This window comes from Astatotilapia calliptera, chromosome 17, assembly GCF_900246225.1.
Source record: "Astatotilapia calliptera chromosome 17, fAstCal1.2, whole genome shotgun sequence".
Classification (NCBI taxonomy): Eukaryota; Metazoa; Chordata; class Actinopteri; order Cichliformes; family Cichlidae; genus Astatotilapia; species Astatotilapia calliptera.
Window position 1 is genome coordinate 2,162,072 of NC_039318.1, and position 19,866 is coordinate 2,181,937.

Consider the following 19,866-nt stretch of genomic DNA (forward strand, 5'->3'; position numbering starts at 1 on the left):
ATTATGGTGAGCACACAGGGGCCGATAGACTGGAAGACATTTTTGAATAACGATGCAGGTAAAATGTCAAGTGAACAGGACGATGCTTTCATTGAAAACTACTTTTACCAGCTCTGGTAGTGAGATGGGTAAGAAACGTTCTAAGATAACAGGCCGAGCTGGAGAAGGAACCGACTATGCAGATGCTGATGGGGAAATTTTTTTTTCTTACATCACTATTTTTTCTAGAAAGAAAGAAAAAAAATGTAAACATGGCACACAGGCCAGATCTTGTCTGAACATGTCAGGATAACTAGGCAAATATTCAGAGAAAGTAACAAATTCAGACTTCAAAAAGGCGAGAAGAAGCATAAATGAGCCACATCTCTGTTTTATCTCAGTTTAGCAGATTCTTTATGTATGTATACATGAACCATTCTGAACATGTTTTGGTTTCTTAGGTGTTGTAAGAACATCCTGTTCCTCTTCAAAGTGTAATTTCCTGCAGCAACTTGACAGATGTCAAAGCGACAACAAACCACAACATCACCGCTTTAGCTTGTTTCACTTTACTGATCTGGAGCATGGCGAGTGCAGTGGAGAGGTTGCTGTGGGCCTGCATTATCCTGGATTCTGGTGTGCGCTCGATTTCACTGCCAGAAATCAGTGATTTGAAGTTCATTGAGGAATGTGTGAAGGAGCACAACTTGGCGCGGTCATCTGTCAGTCCCCCTGCTACCGACATGCTGTACATGGTACGTGAAGAAATGGCGTTTGTTTCCTCTCTCTAGTTCTGGAAAGCAGTAATAAAATCACAGTGAGTAAGCAGTGATAGAAAAAAATGACTTGTTCATGTCTTCTGTGATCTGTCTGCAGACTTTGTTGGGAATGAGGAGGTGAGGGAAAGAAAGTTATTAAAGCATGTACAGTTGTACAAAGCTTCATGCAACACCTTCACAAAGCAGACTTGACGTTATTAAGCAGAAGTCAGAGGAAGTAATATAAAAGACAGACAAAGCCACCGATAGTCACAGATAGAAAAGATCTTCGGTAAGTAAAGAAATAAAGAACAGTTCGGTGACAACAAAACTGTGCAATAGATTGCACTCAAACTGCCTTTCTGGCATGGCTAAAGTGCACTGCAAATGTTGTGGCAAAAACCTCGCCACAAGTTTGGAAGTCGACTCAGCCATTTGACTTTTTACTTCTGCTTGTGTATCACAAATAATGTACTGACTTAGAAAAACAGTGAGGAAGTCAGAAATGTGTATGCACGAAAATGAAACTAGCGTGTTAGAAAAAACTGAATTAACAAAAGATGAGGTCTAATGCTTCAAATCTTCTGTATCTGCTTATCCAGACGTGGGATGAGGCCTTAGCCATTACTGCAAAAGCGTGGGCAAAGCGCTGTATATTTGATCACAACATTTACCTCAAAGATGCTTCCCGCGTGCACCCTATCTTTCTCTCTGTGGGAGAAAACATATGGACAGCCTATCCACCATCACAATTTAATACAGCAAAAGCCATAAAGAGATGGGTGGATGAAGTAAAAGACTACAGCTACCAAAAGAACAGCTGCAATAAGGTTTGTGGCCACTACACACAGGTATGTGACCTTTCTACTGCATGCATAATGTGGAGAAAAAAAAGAGAAAAAAGTGAACCATGATTTTTATATTTTTCTGCATGTGACACTTTAACCTCTTTGGTCTTTGCAGGTTGTGTGGGCCAGCACCTACAAAGTTGGATGTGCAGTACAGCTGTGCCCAGATGGCATCAAGCACTTCACTAATGAAAAAGGTGTCCTCTTTGTATGCAACTATGCCACAGCGTAAGTTGAAAACATGTTTAAATAACACAGTGAAATTAGCAAATGAAAACTTTTGTCTCAGCAGGTTATTCTGGGCTGCCCTGAGTGTCATGTGAAAAAAGGAATTTGTTTATACGTATGTGTTATGCCGCAGTCAACTCATCCAAAATGCTGCTGTGAGAGTACCCACAGGAACTAGAGCCAGGGTGGAAACTCCAGGCCTCGAGGGCCGGTGTCCTGCAGGTTTTAGATCTCACCCTGGGTCAACACACCTGAATCAAATGGTTCGTTCGTTACCAGGCCTCTGGAGAACTGCAAGACATGTTGAGGAGGCCATTTAGCCATTTAAATCAGCTGTGATGGATCAAGGACACATCTAAGACCTGCAGGACACCGGCCCTCGAGGCCTGGAGTAGAAAGACTGAGCATATCTCTCCCATACTGGCTTCTTGTCATTGGCTCCCTGGCCCCGTCTTATCTCAAAAACCTTATGAAAAGTTACCTCCTTTGCACAGTGTCAGCTTAAAGCACTTGTTGCTGCTGAGTTTGCATCTTTTGCTGTGGAGTACAGCCAGACTTTTGACTGCTTCGCCTTGAGCATTTTTAATCTGTAGCTCTGCTCTAAAAGAATGTACGTACTTGGGCCCGCCTACTATCCTTGAAAAGGTAAAATGATTGGCTAGAATTCAAAGTGTGTGACATCTCAGGGAAAAAAAAGCACCGAAATAAAGCACCAAAATGTGCGCTGCTTGTCGGTCTGGTTACTACCGTTTATGTCAGAAGCGGTGCCACAATGGCACTGGATACGGTACCCATCCCTAGTCATAACTTCTTACCTGAAGTTCAGTTCACCTGACGCTCGGACTGGCGGCCACCTCGGGTCTCTGCTCCTCCTGCCTAACCTTTCCCTCATCCACCTGCTGGCCTCTGTGGAAGCTCCGCCATAGCCACCACCAAACAACTGAGTTATTTTTACACACCGGTCAGCATCTGGACAATCCAACACCTTTCATTGTTTATACCGTCACAAAAAAACCCTCCCAAAAAAATCATCGGCCCATAAAAACTAAAAATCACATCTGCCCGGTGGGCCGATGGCCAGTCCAGCTATGGTCTCTCCCTAACAATGTGATGCTGGATGTCTGCCGTTCTGAAACTCCTGTTTGCAGACTACAAAATCTTACCTGGGACAATGTGTTCTAACCCCGTTGTTTTATGGAAGTCATACAAACGAAAATAGTCTGTAAAAAATATCATTCAGTATGATTCAAAGGCGAAATTTTAAAGACTAAGGAAAGTTTAGGGCCAGTCTGCCTGGGCCAGGCAGATCCTCATGTACTAATGAGAAGTGAATGAACTAAAAAAGGGAGCAAGGGTGCAGTTACAATGATCTGAGACACTTTTCTAAAAATAATGTCTGTTGTTTTTATGAATGGCCACAATTAATTATGGGACAGTGTTTTCTCCTCCCCTTTCATAAAGGTCCAGTGTATCCTATGCTAAAGGAAGCATGTTTTTAGCAAGGATGTTTGCAGCTCCAGAATTGGAACAGCTCTTAGTATGGATGCCACACAGATACTCACAGGTCACTTCTCTCACTTTTAGGACCCTCCCTAAGCAGCATGGACTGTTGGAACGAACCCACTGTGTGTTAAGTTATTAATAATCTTTGGCTCTTTTCCATACCTTCACTTTTATCCTGTCCTTCTCCCCTAACCTTTTTTGTGGTATAAAGAGGTTACTATAAGCAGAAAGTACTGAGAAACAAATTAATATCACTGATTTATATGTTTTTCTGGGATCTTTTGACAATAACAATGAAAGAAAGAAACGTCATCTTTAAAATGACCCTATGTTGAAGCAAGCAGATGTGTGTGTGTGTGATAACGTGGGAGGCGGAGGTAAGATGATAAGGGGAAGTGAAGATAATTCCAGAAATTTTCCACCTAGAGTGTGGTGAGGTGACTGAGCCTCTGTTTCTTTTCTTTTACAGGGGTAATATAATCGGACAGCACCCATATGCATCTGAGGGGGGAGCCTGCTTGAGGTGCAGTGGCACTTGTGAGAATAAACTCTGTCGTAAGTATCAAGTGTCTCTGGTTCAGTGTGAAAAGTTGCTGCTTATCTTCAATCAAACCACAAGTTCAAATTTCAGCCCAGCTCATTTTAAAGATGTGAAAATTCTGATTAGAAATCAGCATGGATATTAACTCTTTAACACAGTGGGCCTCATTAACTGACATTTGCACAGTAATGTTCTTGCTGTCATTTTCACAAACCTACAGGATTCATGAATCGTGTCCTGTGTCAGCGAATGTGAATCATTGTAAATAAACAAGTTCATGCTTGCTGTCTGCGGGTTGTAATCTGCAACCTGGAATGTTCACCGTGCATGCTGCCCAGGCCCTCTGTTATAGGAAAACACATTTAGGGTGGTGTGAAGGAGCTCCAAGAGAAAAACTCTCATCCCTTCATCAAAAAAGCAGAATTCTGACTAAAGGAGGCCAAAAAAGTCAGTGTTTTCTTGGAAGTGACACTGGTTTTAAACATTTTTAAAGTATTTAATAATAATATAAAACCCCACTTGGACTGCATGTATCCCCTGAAACTAAAAAGAGAAAAGGTATGACATAAAAGCTGGTGTAGGACAAACTTATAAAAGACCAAACAAAAAGAAGGAAGCAGGTGGAGGACGGGGAGCACCTAATCTTCCACCATGACTAACCCCCTTATCTTTTTACCATGAACCATGAGGTCCGTTTTACATCCTCTCTTTAAATGACCGTAACTTGGTTACCGTTGCAAAATTCAAATGGTTTCAGAAAAAAGAGACAACAAGCTTCATGGTGATGTTCACTTTAGCACAAGGCAATCACAGGGTAGCGTCTGAACAGAGACAGGGAACTCCGCTCCGCCCAGGTTTTGCTTCACATTTCTGCAACTCCTCAACTATTTTGGGCTCGAGAGAAAATTACATTTTTTTCCTATTATTTTATAACCAAAGTCACTAAATAGGTCCAAGTAGCCTGTATGCTACTTGGATGATTAAGGATTAATGAATGAATGACGGGGAGCACCTAATCTTCCACCATGATTATCTTTTTATCTATTTTGGGCTCGAGAGAAAATTACTTTTTTTTCCTATTATAAGTCCAAGTAGCCTGTATGCTACTTGGATGATTAAGGATTAATGAATGCGGTAAAATACAGTTATTACTCACAGTCATTGAGCTGTGCGTTTACATCTTAAAAAATGTCACCTTGTTCTCTTGTGTCTTAATGTTGTTGCAGGTAGTCCTGAACGTGATTCACAGAAAAGTAAGTCTGATGGTGATTAAGCCAAAAAATAATAGCAGTGAAGGGTAAGGTGTAGCTCACATGGCTTTAAAAGTCCACAGCTGAAGTTTGTCAGTGTGTAGTAATGAAGTAAGCAGCACATTCCACTGCACTCAGAATTTGTCATAAAAACCATTTTTGCATTTCCAGGCTACAACTGGAGCCCAGACTGGGACACCTCGGATACCAGCAGCTCTAGCCCTGTCAGCGTTCTGATCGCTCGGCCGGTTGCCCTCAGCTTCACTTTCATTACAGCGTATGTAGTCCACTACTTCTACCCTGATGCATTCTGCTATGAATAAAGCAGCTTGGCCTGAGCAACACTGATTTCCTTTAGACATTAAGCAAATTATTCTGTCCATGTGAGGCTTAGGCCCACAAATGTAACATGTATGAAAATTAATAAAATTACTTTTATCTCTGCTTAATTATTATCAACTATCAACTCCACTATCAGTCTCACATTATAGCACCAACAACAAAGTCAGTGCTCAAAAGTAATCTTTCATTTGACAGCACGTTTAAGGTGGTCAGGCCAGAGATGAATGGCCAGACCGCTACGAGCTGATGACAACAGTGACTCGGCCACGCGTTCAAACCGGGGCGTGCATAAGAGCATTTTTTTAATGCACAACACAAACCTTGTATCAGTTGGGCTCCAGTAAGAGCAGAATGGGGGATTTGCACCATTCATGTACAGACAAGCAACTGTGTGATGCTGTCATGTCCAAGGACCAAGATCTGTGGTCACTAGGTGGTCCAGCACGTGGTTAACGTCCACGATACTCCCAAAAGTATTCGCTCATTTGCTTTCACACACATATGAACTTGAGACTTGAGTGACATCCAGCTGCAGAGTGGGGGGCACAGTTAGGCTGAGTTGGGGAACAGGCGACCATATGGCTTATAGCCAGAGAGCAGTAAGCCTGGGTTCAACTCTTCTAGGAAGGCTTTCCACAAGGTTAAGGAGTTTTATTTTAAATGGGAATTTGTGGCCATTCTTCCAGAAGCCCATTTGTGAGGTCAGACACTGATGTTGGATGGGAAGGCCTGGCTCGCTGTTGCTAATTCATCCCAAAGGTTTTCTGTTGGACTGAGGTCAAGACTCAAGTCAAGTTTACTCACACCTCATTTGCTTGTCCAGGTCTTTCTGGACCTTGCTTTGTGCACTGATGCACAGTCATGTTGGAACAGTCCCTAAACTGCTCCCACAAAGTTGGGGCCATGAAAATGTCTGTAGTGATCGACTCTAAAGAAAGATGGTGATCTCTGCGTACTCTGCGCCTCGCCACTTTGATGTAATACCAATCAACAGTTTACTGTGAAATATTTAGGAGCATAGCATTCCTGAGAGCAATCCATTCTTTCACAAATACAGGTAGAAGCAATCTGCATGCCCAGATACTTGACTTAATACACCTGTAGCCATGGAAGTGATTGGAATGCCTTATTCCCATTATAGTGCAAATCAAAGAAAGCACTTCAGAAGGCAAAAAGGGTCCAACCCAGGCCTTGAAAGGTGTGCCTAATAATGGGTGTATTTCTTTAAGGGTTTGGAGACTGGGCATCTATGGTAACACAGCAAAAATGGAAATTAAGGGAAATGTAAGAAAACAAGACCTAGTTTATTTAAAAAAGAAAAAATAACTCCTTTAATTTTACATTTTTTTCCCTCTGGAAATAATTAATAGCAAGCGAGTCAAACAGAAGGAAAAAACCAACACATTCCCGTCACTGTGTAACACTGTAAAAAGGAAAGTCAAGACAGACGAAGCATCATCTTGATCCACGCTCTACACATTCACTGAAATTCTTCTTGCTGTGAGCTCAGAGTCTTTTCTCTGTCCAACAAGTGCCACAGCACAGGGAACAGTGCACAGTTAGCCTTTGCTTTTCGCTTTGTTGCTCTTCTTCTTCTTCTTTTCAGTGGTGCTGCTGGTGGGAGGTGCAGGGTTTAATGGTGGAGCACCCAGTTTCTTTGTTTTGGCTTTTTTTACTTTGTCCTTTATAGCTTCGATGTCCAGCTTGCCTTCTGTAGGAGCTGTGGATACATAGATGAGACAAGAATGGACAAATTAAGGGCAAAGCTATACCAAGTGCTCGAGAATCCAGGTTTTTCCTTTAATTTGTCACTGCTAGGTTCTGAGATCAGTGCTTGTTTTAATATTTCTACCTTTAGCAGTCTTCTTCATCAGAGGCTTCTCTTTAGGAGGAATGAAGGCTTTGTTCCGCTCTTCTTGCTTCTTGGTCAGTGCGGTGGCCTGTTTCACCTACAAAGAGGAAGGAAGTTTACAAAGGCGACGTTACACAATGCTTGGTTGCTGCCACTGAAACTCAAAAGCAGCCTGAAGAAAACCGAAAGAGACAAAGCCACCATAAATTCTCACCTTGATTTCTTCCATCTTCTTCCTTTTCTTCACACTCTCCCGCAGGAAGAATTCTCCTGTGGCCAGCTCCTGGTCAACCTGCATAGGAAGTCCACATATTTGAAACGTACTTTAAATTGCCTCAACATGCAATTTAGTCTCAGCGGTTGTGTGTGTTTGTTATACATTAGAAACACTGAAATTCTTCAAACATGCTTCCCCTGACCTTGCTCTCTGGCTGTGGAGGAGGGAACGGGGTGTACTCCTTCTTCACGCTCTTCTTCTTGGGTTCCTTGCGCTTGGCAAGATTCTTGTGTCGGAACTTGGGCAGAAAGCGCTCCCAGTTTTGCATCCGCAGTTCGGGGTCTTTGGACAGCTCCCGTTTGATCATCAGAGTCTGATGGTTGCAGCCGTGGGTGGTGGTGATGGAGGGGCAGAACAGCAGTTATAAAGATGCAATACTTTGGTCATGTTGTGTATTTACACCTTATGTAGTGACTGCAGTAAAATGCTGTTTTATTAAAGACTGCACTGTGCAAAAGTCGCTTATTTCGTTTTTTGCTAGAAAACTGGGAAATAAGTGCAGCGGTAAGTGGAGGGATTTACTGAAATGTGCAAACATAAATGGAAACCAACGAAACCAAAGAACATTTCCAACAAGTCAACGTCTCAGAGGAAATTCCAAGGCTCTTCTTTTGTTCTGTTCACAAGATGATCCCACACAGTTTGAATAACACTGATCTGCTTTTCCATCAGATATGCTTTTCCTGCATTGGCAGTGAGTTTGAGATCGCTGTCATGTCTTCCAGATGGTATTGCATGACAGCTCAGAATCTGAAGGTATTTTTCTGCAATCAGCAGACCACCACCAATTTTGACGAGACCTCCACCACTGAAACCACGACAGAACTAGGACTGCTCAATTAATCGAATTTTAATCACGATTACGATCTGGGCTTTCAACGATCATTAAAAAATGACTGAGCCGATTATTAGCTCCTCCCTCGTGCTTTACTCTCGCGCTGCTCTGTGTGGCAAATCCAGCGCACCTCTCTGCATTTCGAACACGTGTCACAACAATTAAGAGCAGCCAGTGTTGCCAACTTAGCGACTTTGTCGCTATATTTAGGGAGTTTTCAGACCCCCTTAGTGACTTTTTTTCTAAAAAGCGACTAGCGACAAATCTGGCGACTTTTTCTGGTATTATTGGAGACTTATTTATGACGACTTTTTGACGTGAAAATGCGTATCGCTCTTACTCTCAACAAGCAGCGGGTGCTGCCGTGGGCACCTCACCCGTGCCAAAGCTCTCCCAGGCGGAGGATAGTCCTCCCCCGCTGTTATCAGGGCAGGAGATGTTCACACCCATGCGTCCAAAGGGCAAATGAATCGCGCATGAGTGAAGCCGCTGCTCCCGCACTGACTCTAACGCAGTCAATTCTTCTTCTACTGTTATGCTGTTTTGTGGATCACAAGGTTTAAAACTACTTATAAACAAACACTCTCACACACAAACTAACTCCACCAGAGCGCCTATTTCGGGTCACTTTTGCCAGTCCAGGCCCGGATAAAGGAGCAGGGTTGGAATTGTGACATTAAAAAACAATAATTGCTAAAAGAAATTTAATTTGTAGTTCTAAATAAATTCTAACTGCATTTAGGACGTTTTTACTCACTTTATGTCTCTTCCACGATGTTATTTCTCTCTCCAACAACGTAGGTTACAATTACATTAGCATGACCAATTATACAAATTAGGCGATGACGTCATTTGGCGACTTCTAGCGACTTTTAGGACAACCAATAGCGATTTTCCTTACTGAGGAGTTGGCAACACTGAGAGCAGCGGTCTCCAACCTTTTTTGCGCCACGGACCGGTTTATGCCCGACAATATTTTCACGGACCGGCCTTTAAGGTGTCGCAGATAAATAAGACAAAATAAAACTAGTACTGGTACCGAAAAAAAGAAAATTTATTCATAACACACGTGAAAAGACCCAGGAAAACCAAGTAAACGATAAAAACGATAACAAAATAACGCTGAAAACCGATAAAAACCCTGAAAAATATACATTTCACACCTGAGCCTCAACTCTCGCGGCCTGGTACCAAACGACTAACGGACCGGTACCGGTCCGAGGCCCGGGGGTTGGGGACCGCTGATTAAGAGGACCCGAGGGAAGCTCGGAAAGCTGAGCAGTAGTTATTTGGAGAGGAGAGTGACTGCCGCTGGTTGAAAAGAGAGGTAAAAAACCTTCAGTGGTGTGGAAACATTATGGGTTGGCGGAGTCAGACGTGGATCAAGTGGACAAAGTGTGTAAACTTTGCTACAGTGTCGTAGCTGCACCACAGAGCAACACTGCAAAGTTCACTAAACAGATGTTTACATTTTTCATTTATTTTTTATATTGCAAACATTTGCACTGTTATCAGTATTTGCACACTATTTTATGACAATCTTTAAAGTCATTATTCAATACATTGTTATTGTTAAATAAATATCGTCAAATAATCGAGATCTCAATTTCAGTGAAAATAATCGTGATTATCATTTTTGCCATAATCGAGCAGCCCTAGACAGAACCTCCAGTGTGTTTTACAGACGCTGGAAACTCACTGTTGTATCTCTGTCCTAACCTCTAATACGAGCAGGAACATTTAGAGTTTCAATCCATCAGACCTGTTGACATTTTTAGTTCAGGGCTTGTGTAATTTAACCCTTTTTCCCAGTTAATTTCCCTTAAGAATAGCTTCTTCAAAGCCTGGAATACTTCAGTTAGAAGGTTTTCAAGGAGGCATTATGTTGATGCCTGAACCAGCTCAACAGGCTCCCTTTGATGTTCTGTTCAGGAGGAATATTTTTCTGTTGTAAAATATTGGAAAAACATTCCTGTGAAAATGATCAGGTACCTCGACTGTAAAGGAATGAGGGAAGAAAAGACCCCATGAAAAGAAATGTAGAGCTACTATTCACACTTTTACAAGAAAGTCTGGCTCCATGGAAGTAAAATATATTAAAATGATGGCTGGCTAAAGACTTCTGCACAGTGCTGTAAGCTGTAACTACTGGTTAGGCAATTTAAATAACATTCTGTGACTCATACAAAACAGGAAGTCCTATTTTAAATAGTCAGCTCTGTGAAGCATGCTCTTTCATGCCCTCAGCTCTGGGCTGAGCCAACCTTGGCGTGCAAACCCAGAGAGATGGACTTCAGTCAGGAAATCAAGAACAAGGATGGAAAACATCATCACTGGGCATAAATGCAGCGCAGTTTCACTCTGACTATTGTTTCTGCAGCAGTTTGAACACACCTTGATGTTGTAAATGGGATGAATGTTCTTCATGGTGTCCAACACCACTTTACGAACCTGAAAAGCAGAGGCAGAAGAAAATCATAAATGCTTCAACATTCTTTGTCTCATTACAGTAACAGTTCACCTCTCCATCAGGTTTAGCTAAACCCAAACTGAAGAGCGTTTGTATTACACCAACAACTTCTCTCTTTTACTCCCACGCATGAACCCACACAGTGGGCTCAGATGTTTAGCTGTCAGGAGGTTCTGTATACCCTGATGTCACAGGATAAACAAACACACTAAAGTAGTCAGCGTAGGCACCTTTTCATTAATACAACTGATCTTATTATGTTTAGTCGCCCATTACTGACAGTCTTACCTCCTTTAATCCGCTGTAGGGTCCCAGTGCAGACACCGTGTTCCCCTGCACCATCACATAGCAGTTGGTCAGTAATTCCAGTGCCTGCAGAGAAGCAACAGGCAACATGAAGCACACAGACAGAACTTCAAAAGAAATCATCTGTTAACGAGAGTTGCAAAGACACATGGACCGATAAATGCTGCCACCTACTGACGTTGATTCAAAAGTACACAACACAGACTTGTTTACATTGCAGACTGGTGAAAATCAGTGACACAGATGCACAATTCATGATTTAGAAACAAATTGGATTCTCCTACTTTTTCCTAACATCCATCACAACACTCTGTGGAAGCCGTGATTAACTTCAGACAGAAAGACCTCAGAAAGCTGGACTCTGGTGTGACTCACCTTTAGGGTGGAGCCTTTGGGGCCAATGAGTCGCTGCCTTCGCTTCACAAACCGCTCTCTACTCCTCACCATAGTGCCAATTTTGATGATGTCACAGGCGATGTCATCCTGTAATATTCTTACAGCCTGGAGGCAACAACACATCACTGAGGTATCAAAAAGTCTGCATCACTCTGAGTGCTTAGTGACAGCAATCACACACATACTCGAAAACATTAAAGGATGAAATCTACATGTTGTGCATGCTGCAAACTGGCACAGTAGTGTTACCTGTTCAAATGGCACACTCCTCGCCAGCAGCTTAATAAGATCTCTGGCTCTCACAATGGCATAAGGGTCAAAGGTCTTCTTAGTGGTGCAGACTGTCATGCTGCCTTCTATTAGGTCCAAAGAAGGTTTAATGTGCTGAGAACAACAACAAATGATTCAGTATGTGAACAGCTCAGGTCGGCAATTCAGCCTCGTAAAGCTGCCAATGTAAGAGCCAACTTAACACTTAACTGTGAGAAAATGTTACAGAGGAGAGAAATAAAACCAAAATAATGTGTGATAATAACTGGGGATGTGGCAGTGTTCAAAATGAATTCAAATATAGTTCAGCTGTAGGACTTTCTGACACTGTGGACCGTGGCCTTTGCTGAAAGATACAAAGAGCTTACAAAGCATCAAAGAAGTCTCACTGCTTAAAGGTGTCGTGGGCATCTTTAAACAGTGACACATTCCACAATTTCCAATGCTGACCACACAACCTCCTGAGAGGTTGTGTGGTCAGCATATGTTGTTGTAGCGATTTGGCCGAGTAAAAGAACACAAACTAACACATTTGGACCACTAGTGCTGAATTTCTCATTTCTATTCCTCCGCTTACAAGATTTCAGTGTTTTTTCATTTGAACTTACAGGTGATAGGTCACAATAAAATTTTAAAACCCTGAAATAATTTATCCTGGAACCTTTTTTACATTGTAAATCTGTTAACAGGGGAGTGCAGACTTTATATCCACTATATGTGTACATTAATACAAGATAGCATACAACCTGATTAGACTAAAGAAAGTGGTAAAAAAAAAGGTTGACTTCCTTCATTGAGCTACATTATAATTGAGATACAGCTGACAGACAAGTATTATCATCTGTGTTCAGTGCAAGCAGCTTGTTCTGACTCACCACCTCTCCTAAAGCCTTCTCCACCAGAGGCCAGCACTCTTTCAAGTAGGCCTCCCTGTACTTGGGGAAGAGGGTGGCAAAGCTACTCTCCTCCAGCAAACCGCGGGGGTTATCCTCTTTGGTGAACAGTGGCTCCTTCCATCCATCGGGAACTGTCAGGAGTTCGGATTCATCCACTGCAGGACGCACGTGAAGTCACGTTACTACAACGTTACTACAACGGAGGCATGGACTACCAACACGAGGTATACTTAAGCAAAGGGAACAGGGTGAGTTAGAGACAGAATATTGAAAAGATATACTGAAGGAACGCGGAGAACAGTCCACTGACTAAAATAAGACACGTTTGAAATTCTCATCATCGACGTGTTCCCCTGGCTGAGGCGACTCAGGCTGCAGACTTTGGAAACGTGTTTGAATCCCGGCAGGTAATAGCTAGCTGCCCGGCGTCAGCAAACACTTGTCAGTTTAAGTATGTGAAAAGTAAATGTTCGGGTTATTTTTTCTTGATGCGACCATTTAGCGAGTGAGGGTAACTGCACTCACCAAACAATCTGTTTACAATGCGAGAGCCGCCATGCTAGCAGAACTCCAGCATGGCTCGCAGCCGTCGTCTAAAGCTGGGAAACAATCCTGTTGTTCACGCGGGACGGCTCGCTGGTGTCACTTAACCTCATCTGACGCGAAACAATCTAACTCACCTTGGCTTTTAGTCTTCTTCGATTTTTCCCCCGTTTGCTCCTCACTCACGCCGTCACTGGCTGTGGAGGACGCCATTGCTGAGAAGAAACGGAAGTGACGTACAGTACTCTTCCTGGTGCAACCTGGAGCGTCTACTAAAATAAAAATAAAAGCTTTCTAACATCTCACCTGTTTGTTTTTATTCAGGCAAACATGGATACCATTTTTAATGATAGAGCGATTAAGCTTGTGTTTCTGTCATGTAGTGATTGTGCTTAACTGTACGAAGCTTACTGTGTGAATGCTGTAGGCATTCTCTGTGTGTGTGTGTCCCAAATTAAAGGTAAAAACATACACACACTCTGACACACAGATGCAAACGCACAGATAGATTCCTTGCATGCGTCTTCAGCATTACTGGGTTTCTGCAGCTCCTGTTTTTCGTGTTTAATCCATCCGGCACACAAGCAATTAAACACTATGAATCTGTTCCACAATATTTGCAGTCACTTTACAATGGGTCACTTTAAAAAGGCAGTCACGGATCACCACTATAGCATTTTGACAATATTTTGACAGTATTTGAATAAAACTGTTTCCTGTAGCCTAAATACGTCTCTGTACCTGAATAGAACTAAAGCTTTTTCTCATAGGGTTAATAATATGTCTACCAACTATTTCACGTCCACATTACTGCTGAGAGTTATTCCAAAAGCTTCCTTTAGTGGCTCTTCATCAGAATATTTATTTACTTGTTGACATGAAAATCAGTCACTGTGTATTTTTAACACCTAAAATTCAATGTGATGCCATTATCCTGCCAAACAACATAAAAGTCTCCAAAACGGTTAAGTATGGAACATATTATAAATGGAAAATCTTATATTGCACTCTAAGCACAACAAATGTGAAATGGCAGGAAAGATCAGTGCTCTGTTGCTGTATGCAGAGTACATGTGTACATTTTTCGGAGTACCAAAAAACACATTGCCTTTGCAGACTGATGATCAAACACAGAGATAGAGGTCGCAGAAAAATTACAAATACCTGCACGTTGCTGTCTTATGTCATTCAGTCACCTAAAGGTGGTAAGTTTGACCTTTGTCATCATGACTAGGTCTGCATGCCTACTGTAAATGCACCGATTTCCAGTCATGTGACTGGCTGATTTGTCTTAATGAGCAGTTGAGCAGCTGTACCTAAGTTACCTGATTTTAGTCATTAGGCCTTTTATAAAGTATTACTGCCATTTGTGTCTTAATATTTCTAGTAACACTACTGTAACTGCAGTGAGCACGTGAGACATCCCTTTTTATGGAAAAGGAAGGAAAAGTCATATTTATTATTATTACACGACTGTTTGTGCTGACTGAACAGGCTCAGGCTGAAGCAGTGCAGATCCTGGCCTATTTTCAAGTATCATTAAAGTTACCACGTGTTTAAATGTCACCATTAGATGTCAGTAGATTGCAGATTGCAGTCAATTCAGGCACTTTTCTTACCCCTCCTGACTCAAGTGCATAAACTGATCTACGTTAGCTCTGGTAATTCTGACGATCGTTCAGTAATTTTTTGTTTATTCTCTTTATTTGCTTTTTGGAGAAGTGAAGTTACAAAAAGCTCTTCAAACAAATTTGCTTTGGTGGAGAGAAAACAACCGTTGTAGACTGTTTGGGGTTACCTTTTATAAATGTGGGACTAGTATTGAATTTTCAAAAGTGAAGTGAGTTCTTCTGACCAGGTTCAGACCAGGATGAACACAAGTATGATACTGAACCCACTAGAGAACCGCTCCCAGCTGTGGGTTCACCTCCTCCTGCTGAACTCATAGAGAAGCAAACAACCAGTCCAGGGACAGACTCTAACGTAGCATCACTTTCATCGGTCACTCCTGACCTCCTGTGAAGCATGACGAATGTGGCCTCTCTAAATATGAGTAACTAAGAAAACATGTCAGTAGGCATCCTAGTAGTTAATGACTTAATTATTTGGGGTATTATTGCTATAAAAAATAATATTAACAGTATTATTATTATTGTGCTTCTGGCTTTAGGCTCTACTGATAACGCAGAGGTCTCTTCTTCCTCTGGGCTGTTTAAAGGGCCAGTTTATCCAAAGCTGTGTATATACCAGCTGCTGTCAGGCTTCAGATAAATAAACATAAATAAACATCAGACTGTCAAAAGAGCTCATCTGTGCGAGACCACCGAGCTGAGAGCATTTTCAGGTCCAGATCCCCCGTACGCCATCGTTGGAGAGCAGTTAAAGTTTTTCTTCCCGACTGTGATTTGAAAACGTCGAAATGGAATCAAGTCAAGGAATCTATAAACCTATCAGGGTATGTGACCGTTTTAGTTTTTACTGCATTTCAATAATTTGAAGAATTTGTTGTAGTTTTAAAAGTTGACAAACTGAGAATCATTTTAAGTAACAATGACTAAATTGCTATTTCTTTGACAGGTGTTGTTCAACACACCGATTTATGAAACTGCTGTAAAGATCTGCTGGCATCTTCCGGGCTACAGGACTCAGGTTAGACCCAGATTCATGCAAACCAAAGCTGACAGAAAATATCAGGTCATTTCTGAGAGTGGTGGTGATTAAATGTCTCCTTTACTTTTAGATTGCGATTATGACGGAGTTTCTCAGACTTCAGCAGGAAGATCTAATTCCACCGAACCTCACTGCTGAAGATCTGAGAGATCTTTTGGTGGAGAAGAGCAGGGAGACACTCAGAGAGCAGTGAGTTACTGTCACATCTGAAAGTCTGTTTGTGATGACGTGTAAAACCTCTGCTTTGCTCTCTTTTGAAGGCTGTGGGAGTTTGAATTAGAGGATTTTGAAGAAGAGGAAGCCAAACCTCTTCTAAGGCTGGTAAGACGAGAAAACCCACAAGACTTTTTTTTCATTATGTTCACATAACCTTTAAACATAAGCGCACTGTAAATGTGTTTTCTGTTTCAGGTGTGGGCGGTGAACGTCATCAATAAAATGAGGGACGTTGAATTTGAAGCCAGAATGCTTCTTCAGTTCCCAGAGGCCGTGCCTCCTAAATTTCAGTGAGTCACATGTATACAGTCATTAACCCTGTAAGACCCAACCCATCAAAAAACAGCCAGAAAATTCAGATTCTTTGGAACTGAGATGTTTATTAACCCTTTAAACAAAAGCCACAAATTAGTTCTTTGCTATGTCATGTTGTGTATGATTTACTTTTATCATGTATTTATCATATTTTTTGTATCACATTTGATACACTGGGTGTTTTTGGCAACTTTTTGTTAACGACAATGTTAATTTTAGACAAAAAAAACTTTTTTTGTCCATAATATTTTGAAATTATAGCAAGTATTGATCATGTTGATGAGATAAGATAAGATAACCTTTATTAGTCCCACACGTGGGAAATTTGTTTTGTCACAGCAGGAAGTGGACAGTGCAAAAGTTATGACGCAAAAATTAGAATACAATAAGAATAAATACAGTACACAGCTGTACAGAATAAAATAAAATAATATACTATATACAGTAGAATAAAATAGAATAAAAATATACAATAAGATAAAAATAGAATACGAATGCTATATACAACTGAGTAAAAATACAACGATGCCAGAAAGGATTATTGCACTTAGTGTTATTGCACATGTGTGGATGTGTGTGTTTGTTCAGTTAAAGTCTTTGTTGTGGAGTCTGACAGCAGTGGGGAGGAAAGACCTGCGAAATCTCTCCGTCCCACACCGTGGGTGCCGCAGTCTCCCACTGAAGGAGCTGCTCAGTGCTGTCACAGTCTGCTGCATGGGGTGGGAGACGTTGTCCAACAGGGATGACAGCTTAGCCGCCGTTCTCCTGTCACTCACCACCTCCACTGGGTCCAGAGGGCATCCTAGAACAGAGCTGGCCCTTCGGATCACCCTGTTCAGTCTCATCCTGTCCCCAGCAGAGATGCTGCCACCCCAGCAGACCACACCATAAAAGATAGCAGAAGCCACCACAGAGTCATAGAAGGTCTTCAGGAGTGGGCCCTCCACCCCAAACGACCTGAGTCTCCGCAGCAGGTACAGCCTGCTCTGCCCTTTCCTGTAGAGGGCGTCTGAGTTATGAGTCCAGTCCAGTCTGTTGTTCAGATGAACACCAAGGTACCTGTAGCTGTCCACAGCCTCAATGTCCATACCCTGGATGTTCAGTGGTTGCAGTGGAGAATGCTTGTGCCTGCGGAAGTCTACCACCAGCTCCTTGGTTTTACTGGCGTTGATCTGGAGGTAGTTCAGCTGGCACCAGTCCACAAAGTCTTGAGTCAGTCCTCTGTACTCCTTGTCGTCCCCATCAGTGATGAGGCCGACTATTGCAGAGTCATCAGAGAACTTCAGATCGAGGTCTCAGAAACTCATGTATGATACAAAGGTGGTTACAGGGTTAACAGTCCAGCTACAGTGTTTCAATATTTAAGTGATGCTTTGAATATGTTTAAAAGATACCTCTTATCATGTTTTTCTACAGAGCACCTAAACTCCTGAGCGTGGTGAAGGATTACGTTGAAATCCTAAAAGAGAAGCAGCAGGAACAGCATAACAGCAAACTGCTCACCGTGCAGGAGGTAGTGATCGAGGTAGTTCCCCGTGTTCTCCAGAGCTTCTGGGAGCTTCCTCCTTGTCCCCTCCTAAACATGGCCTCCCAGAGTCTAAGCATCCTCTCCACGAGTGTCACCAAGGCCACTTTAGATCGTGTCTCCAGGAGTCTCACGGCGATGGAAACACAGGCCATCTTCACCCGCTCCATCCGAGACGATATGGTCAACAGCATCCTGACGGAGATCAGGCAGAAATTTCCTCAAGAAATTCTGTCTATCAAAGTTGCAAACTTTGCACCAGTGTTGCTGAAGACCATTGCTGATGTAGCAATGATCCAGATATGTGAAATCTTTGAGCCCCCTTCAAGTCTTCCTGATGTGAAGAACACAAATGGAGAGCGCTCCTCTGACGGTCTTTCAATGGCAAATGTTCCACCAGCCGAAGGATCTTTTTCAGAAAGTGTTCCAGAGCCTGACGTTCCCTGTGAGGAACTTCTTGCTGAAAGGGCATCCAGTCTGAGTTTTCAAGACCTTACGATTGAAGGAGCTCTTTCCGAAAGTGTGCAAGAGCCTGACGTTCCCTGTGAGGAACTTCTTTCTGAAAGTTCTTCTAGTCTGAAGGCTGAAGACCTTACGATTGAAGGTCTTTCGGAAAGTGTGGCAGTGGCTGACGTTCCCCGTGAAGAACCCTATGCAGAGTCCAAATCCAGTGTTAAAGGCGAAGAGCATAAGATCAAAGGATCTCGTTTGGAAATTGGGCCAGTTCCTGATGTTCCCTGTGAGGAAGCTTTTCCTGAACCCGAATCCAGTATGAAGTGCAAAGACCTTCAGATCAAGAAGAAGAAAAAGGGCTTCTTCAAAAGACTGAGAAGTCTGCTCTGCTGTTGTTGCAGACCAAAGGACACCGACTGACATTGAAACTGTGACCCAGTGTTGGTGTTCCAGTAACTGTAAATATGTAAATATGTTCCTTGATGATTGCTGTTCATGATTTTGGGGTTTCTTAAGTTTTCAGTGGGCTGGGTGTTTTTTCCCCCCTTCGTGTTCTTTACTTAATTCTTGTTCATAGTTCCTGATTTGTTTTCCTAGTTTTTAGTTTCTGGAGTTCAGTTGAGTTGCTATATGAGTTTTGAGGTTTTTGTGATATTTATCCCTAATGAAGATGTTTTTCCAGCAATAAAAGCTGCTGATTTAAGTTTCATTCCACCTAAGAGTCCTGTGTTTGGGTCCTACTACCTGCCTGTCACAACACACCATGACAGTTTGACCAGTTTTATGAACTCATTCACATTTCTACACGAGTCTCCATCTAGATTCAAGATTTTTTTTCCTTTCAAACATTTATGTCTCTTATGGTTCTCAAAATACTTCCACAAGTCCAGTAAGATAACACATTGATGGTATTCATTTAATACAATTTCAACCCATTCTGATAACATATGAACAACAGTAACTGAAACTGGTATATAAAATGCATTTCCTGTCAAAAATGCAGTGTGAATGCTAATAGCTGAATAGTTTGAATTTTTAGAATTGCTAAAATCTTTGGTGAAAAACATGTTTCATGGGCTGAAATACACCAAAACATTCATCTGACAAATTTTTCTAGTTAGACATTATGAAACATGACATGTAAAAGTGAATTTTGCCAAAGTTCTAGTCAAAGTTCTAAGATAGTAGTTTTGTTTTTGTTTTAAAAACAACAAAAAAAAAAAAACAATAAAAACAAAAAACTACTACATCATGTATAATTTTCTCATGTCATGTGTAATTTCCATTGCAAATATTAATCACAGTTAAAGTAAGAGGGGAAGGCAGTAAAAACTCTGGAACGGAGACGTCATCAAGTACACTGTCGTTCCAATTGTAAAATGATCGCGCTGTG

At 41.9% G+C, this 19,866-nt stretch overlaps 3 protein-coding genes across 5 annotated transcripts; 2 read left to right on the plus strand and 1 right to left on the minus strand.

The window, feature by feature from the left end:
- Nucleotides 1–445: 445 nt before the first annotated feature.
- glipr1a (GLI pathogenesis-related 1a) lies at nt 446–5,560 on the plus strand. The gene is made up of 6 exons (XM_026147470.1): nt 446–734; nt 1,340–1,588; nt 1,701–1,813; nt 3,786–3,871; nt 5,084–5,110; nt 5,279–5,560. Exons 1-6 carry the CDS (start codon nt 564–566, stop codon nt 5,428–5,430), a joined length of 798 nt encoding a protein of 265 aa, XP_026003255.1. The 5' UTR covers nt 446–563; the 3' UTR covers nt 5,431–5,560.
- Nucleotides 5,561–6,663: 1,103 nt separating this feature from the next.
- Nucleotides 6,664–14,561, minus strand: krr1 (KRR1 small subunit processome component homolog). 3 transcript variants are annotated; one of them, XM_026147469.1, is made up of 11 exons: nt 14,459–14,561; nt 13,432–13,509; nt 12,731–12,906; nt 11,835–11,969; nt 11,565–11,690; nt 11,172–11,255; nt 10,808–10,864; nt 7,721–7,891; nt 7,516–7,593; nt 7,302–7,398; nt 6,664–7,169 (listed from the first exon to the last, which is right to left on the minus strand). In XM_026147469.1, the coding sequence occupies exons 2-11, from the start codon at nt 13,505–13,507 to the stop codon at nt 7,009–7,011; spliced, it is 1,161 nt and encodes a 386-aa protein (XP_026003254.1). In that variant the 5' UTR covers nt 13,508–13,509; nt 14,459–14,561; the 3' UTR covers nt 6,664–7,008. The 3 variants fall into 3 exon arrangements, with proteins under 3 accessions (XP_026003254.1, XP_026003253.1, XP_026003252.1); XM_026147468.1 differs by having other exon boundaries at nt 13,432–13,563; XM_026147467.1 differs by having other exon boundaries at nt 13,432–13,566.
- An 872-nt stretch (nt 14,562–15,433) lies between these two features.
- LOC113009422 (uncharacterized) lies at nt 15,434–18,893 on the plus strand. Its single transcript, XM_026147699.1, has 6 exons — nt 15,434–15,749; nt 15,872–15,943; nt 16,035–16,153; nt 16,225–16,285; nt 16,376–16,470; nt 17,912–18,893. Exons 1-6 carry the CDS (start codon nt 15,714–15,716, stop codon nt 18,891–18,893), a joined length of 1,365 nt encoding a protein of 454 aa, XP_026003484.1. The 5' UTR covers nt 15,434–15,713.
- The last annotated feature ends 973 nt before the right edge of the window (nt 18,894–19,866 follow it).

Bases quoted from the DNA above. Each gene is read 5' to 3' on its own strand.
- glipr1a (XM_026147470.1), top strand. From the start codon at position 564: ATGGCGAGTGCAGTGGAGAGGTTGCTGTGGGCCTGCATTATCCTGGAT. The intron at 735-1,339 runs GTACGTGAAGAA...CTGCTTATCCAG, and splicing joins CTACCGACATGCTGTACATG to ACGTGGGATGAGGCCTTAGC. The intron at 3,872-5,083 runs GTAAGTATCAAG...ATGTTGTTGCAG, and splicing joins TTGTGAGAATAAACTCTGTC to GTAGTCCTGAACGTGATTCA.
- krr1 (XM_026147469.1), bottom strand. From the start codon at position 13,507: ATGGCGTCCTCCACAGCCAGTGACGGCGTGAGTGAGGAGCAAACGGGG. The intron at 12,907-13,431 runs GTGAGTTAGATT...TGCGTCCTGCAG, and splicing joins GAAGAAGACTAAAAGCCAAG to TGGATGAATCCGAACTCCTG. The intron at 11,970-12,730 runs GTGAGTCAGAAC...TGTTGTTCTCAG, and splicing joins AGAAGGCTTTAGGAGAGGTG to CACATTAAACCTTCTTTGGA.
- LOC113009422 (XM_026147699.1), top strand. From the start codon at position 15,714: ATGGAATCAAGTCAAGGAATCTATAAACCTATCAGG. The intron at 15,944-16,034 runs GTTAGACCCAGA...CTTTACTTTTAG, and splicing joins TTCCGGGCTACAGGACTCAG to ATTGCGATTATGACGGAGTT. The intron at 16,154-16,224 runs GTGAGTTACTGT...TCTCTTTTGAAG, and splicing joins AGGGAGACACTCAGAGAGCA to GCTGTGGGAGTTTGAATTAG.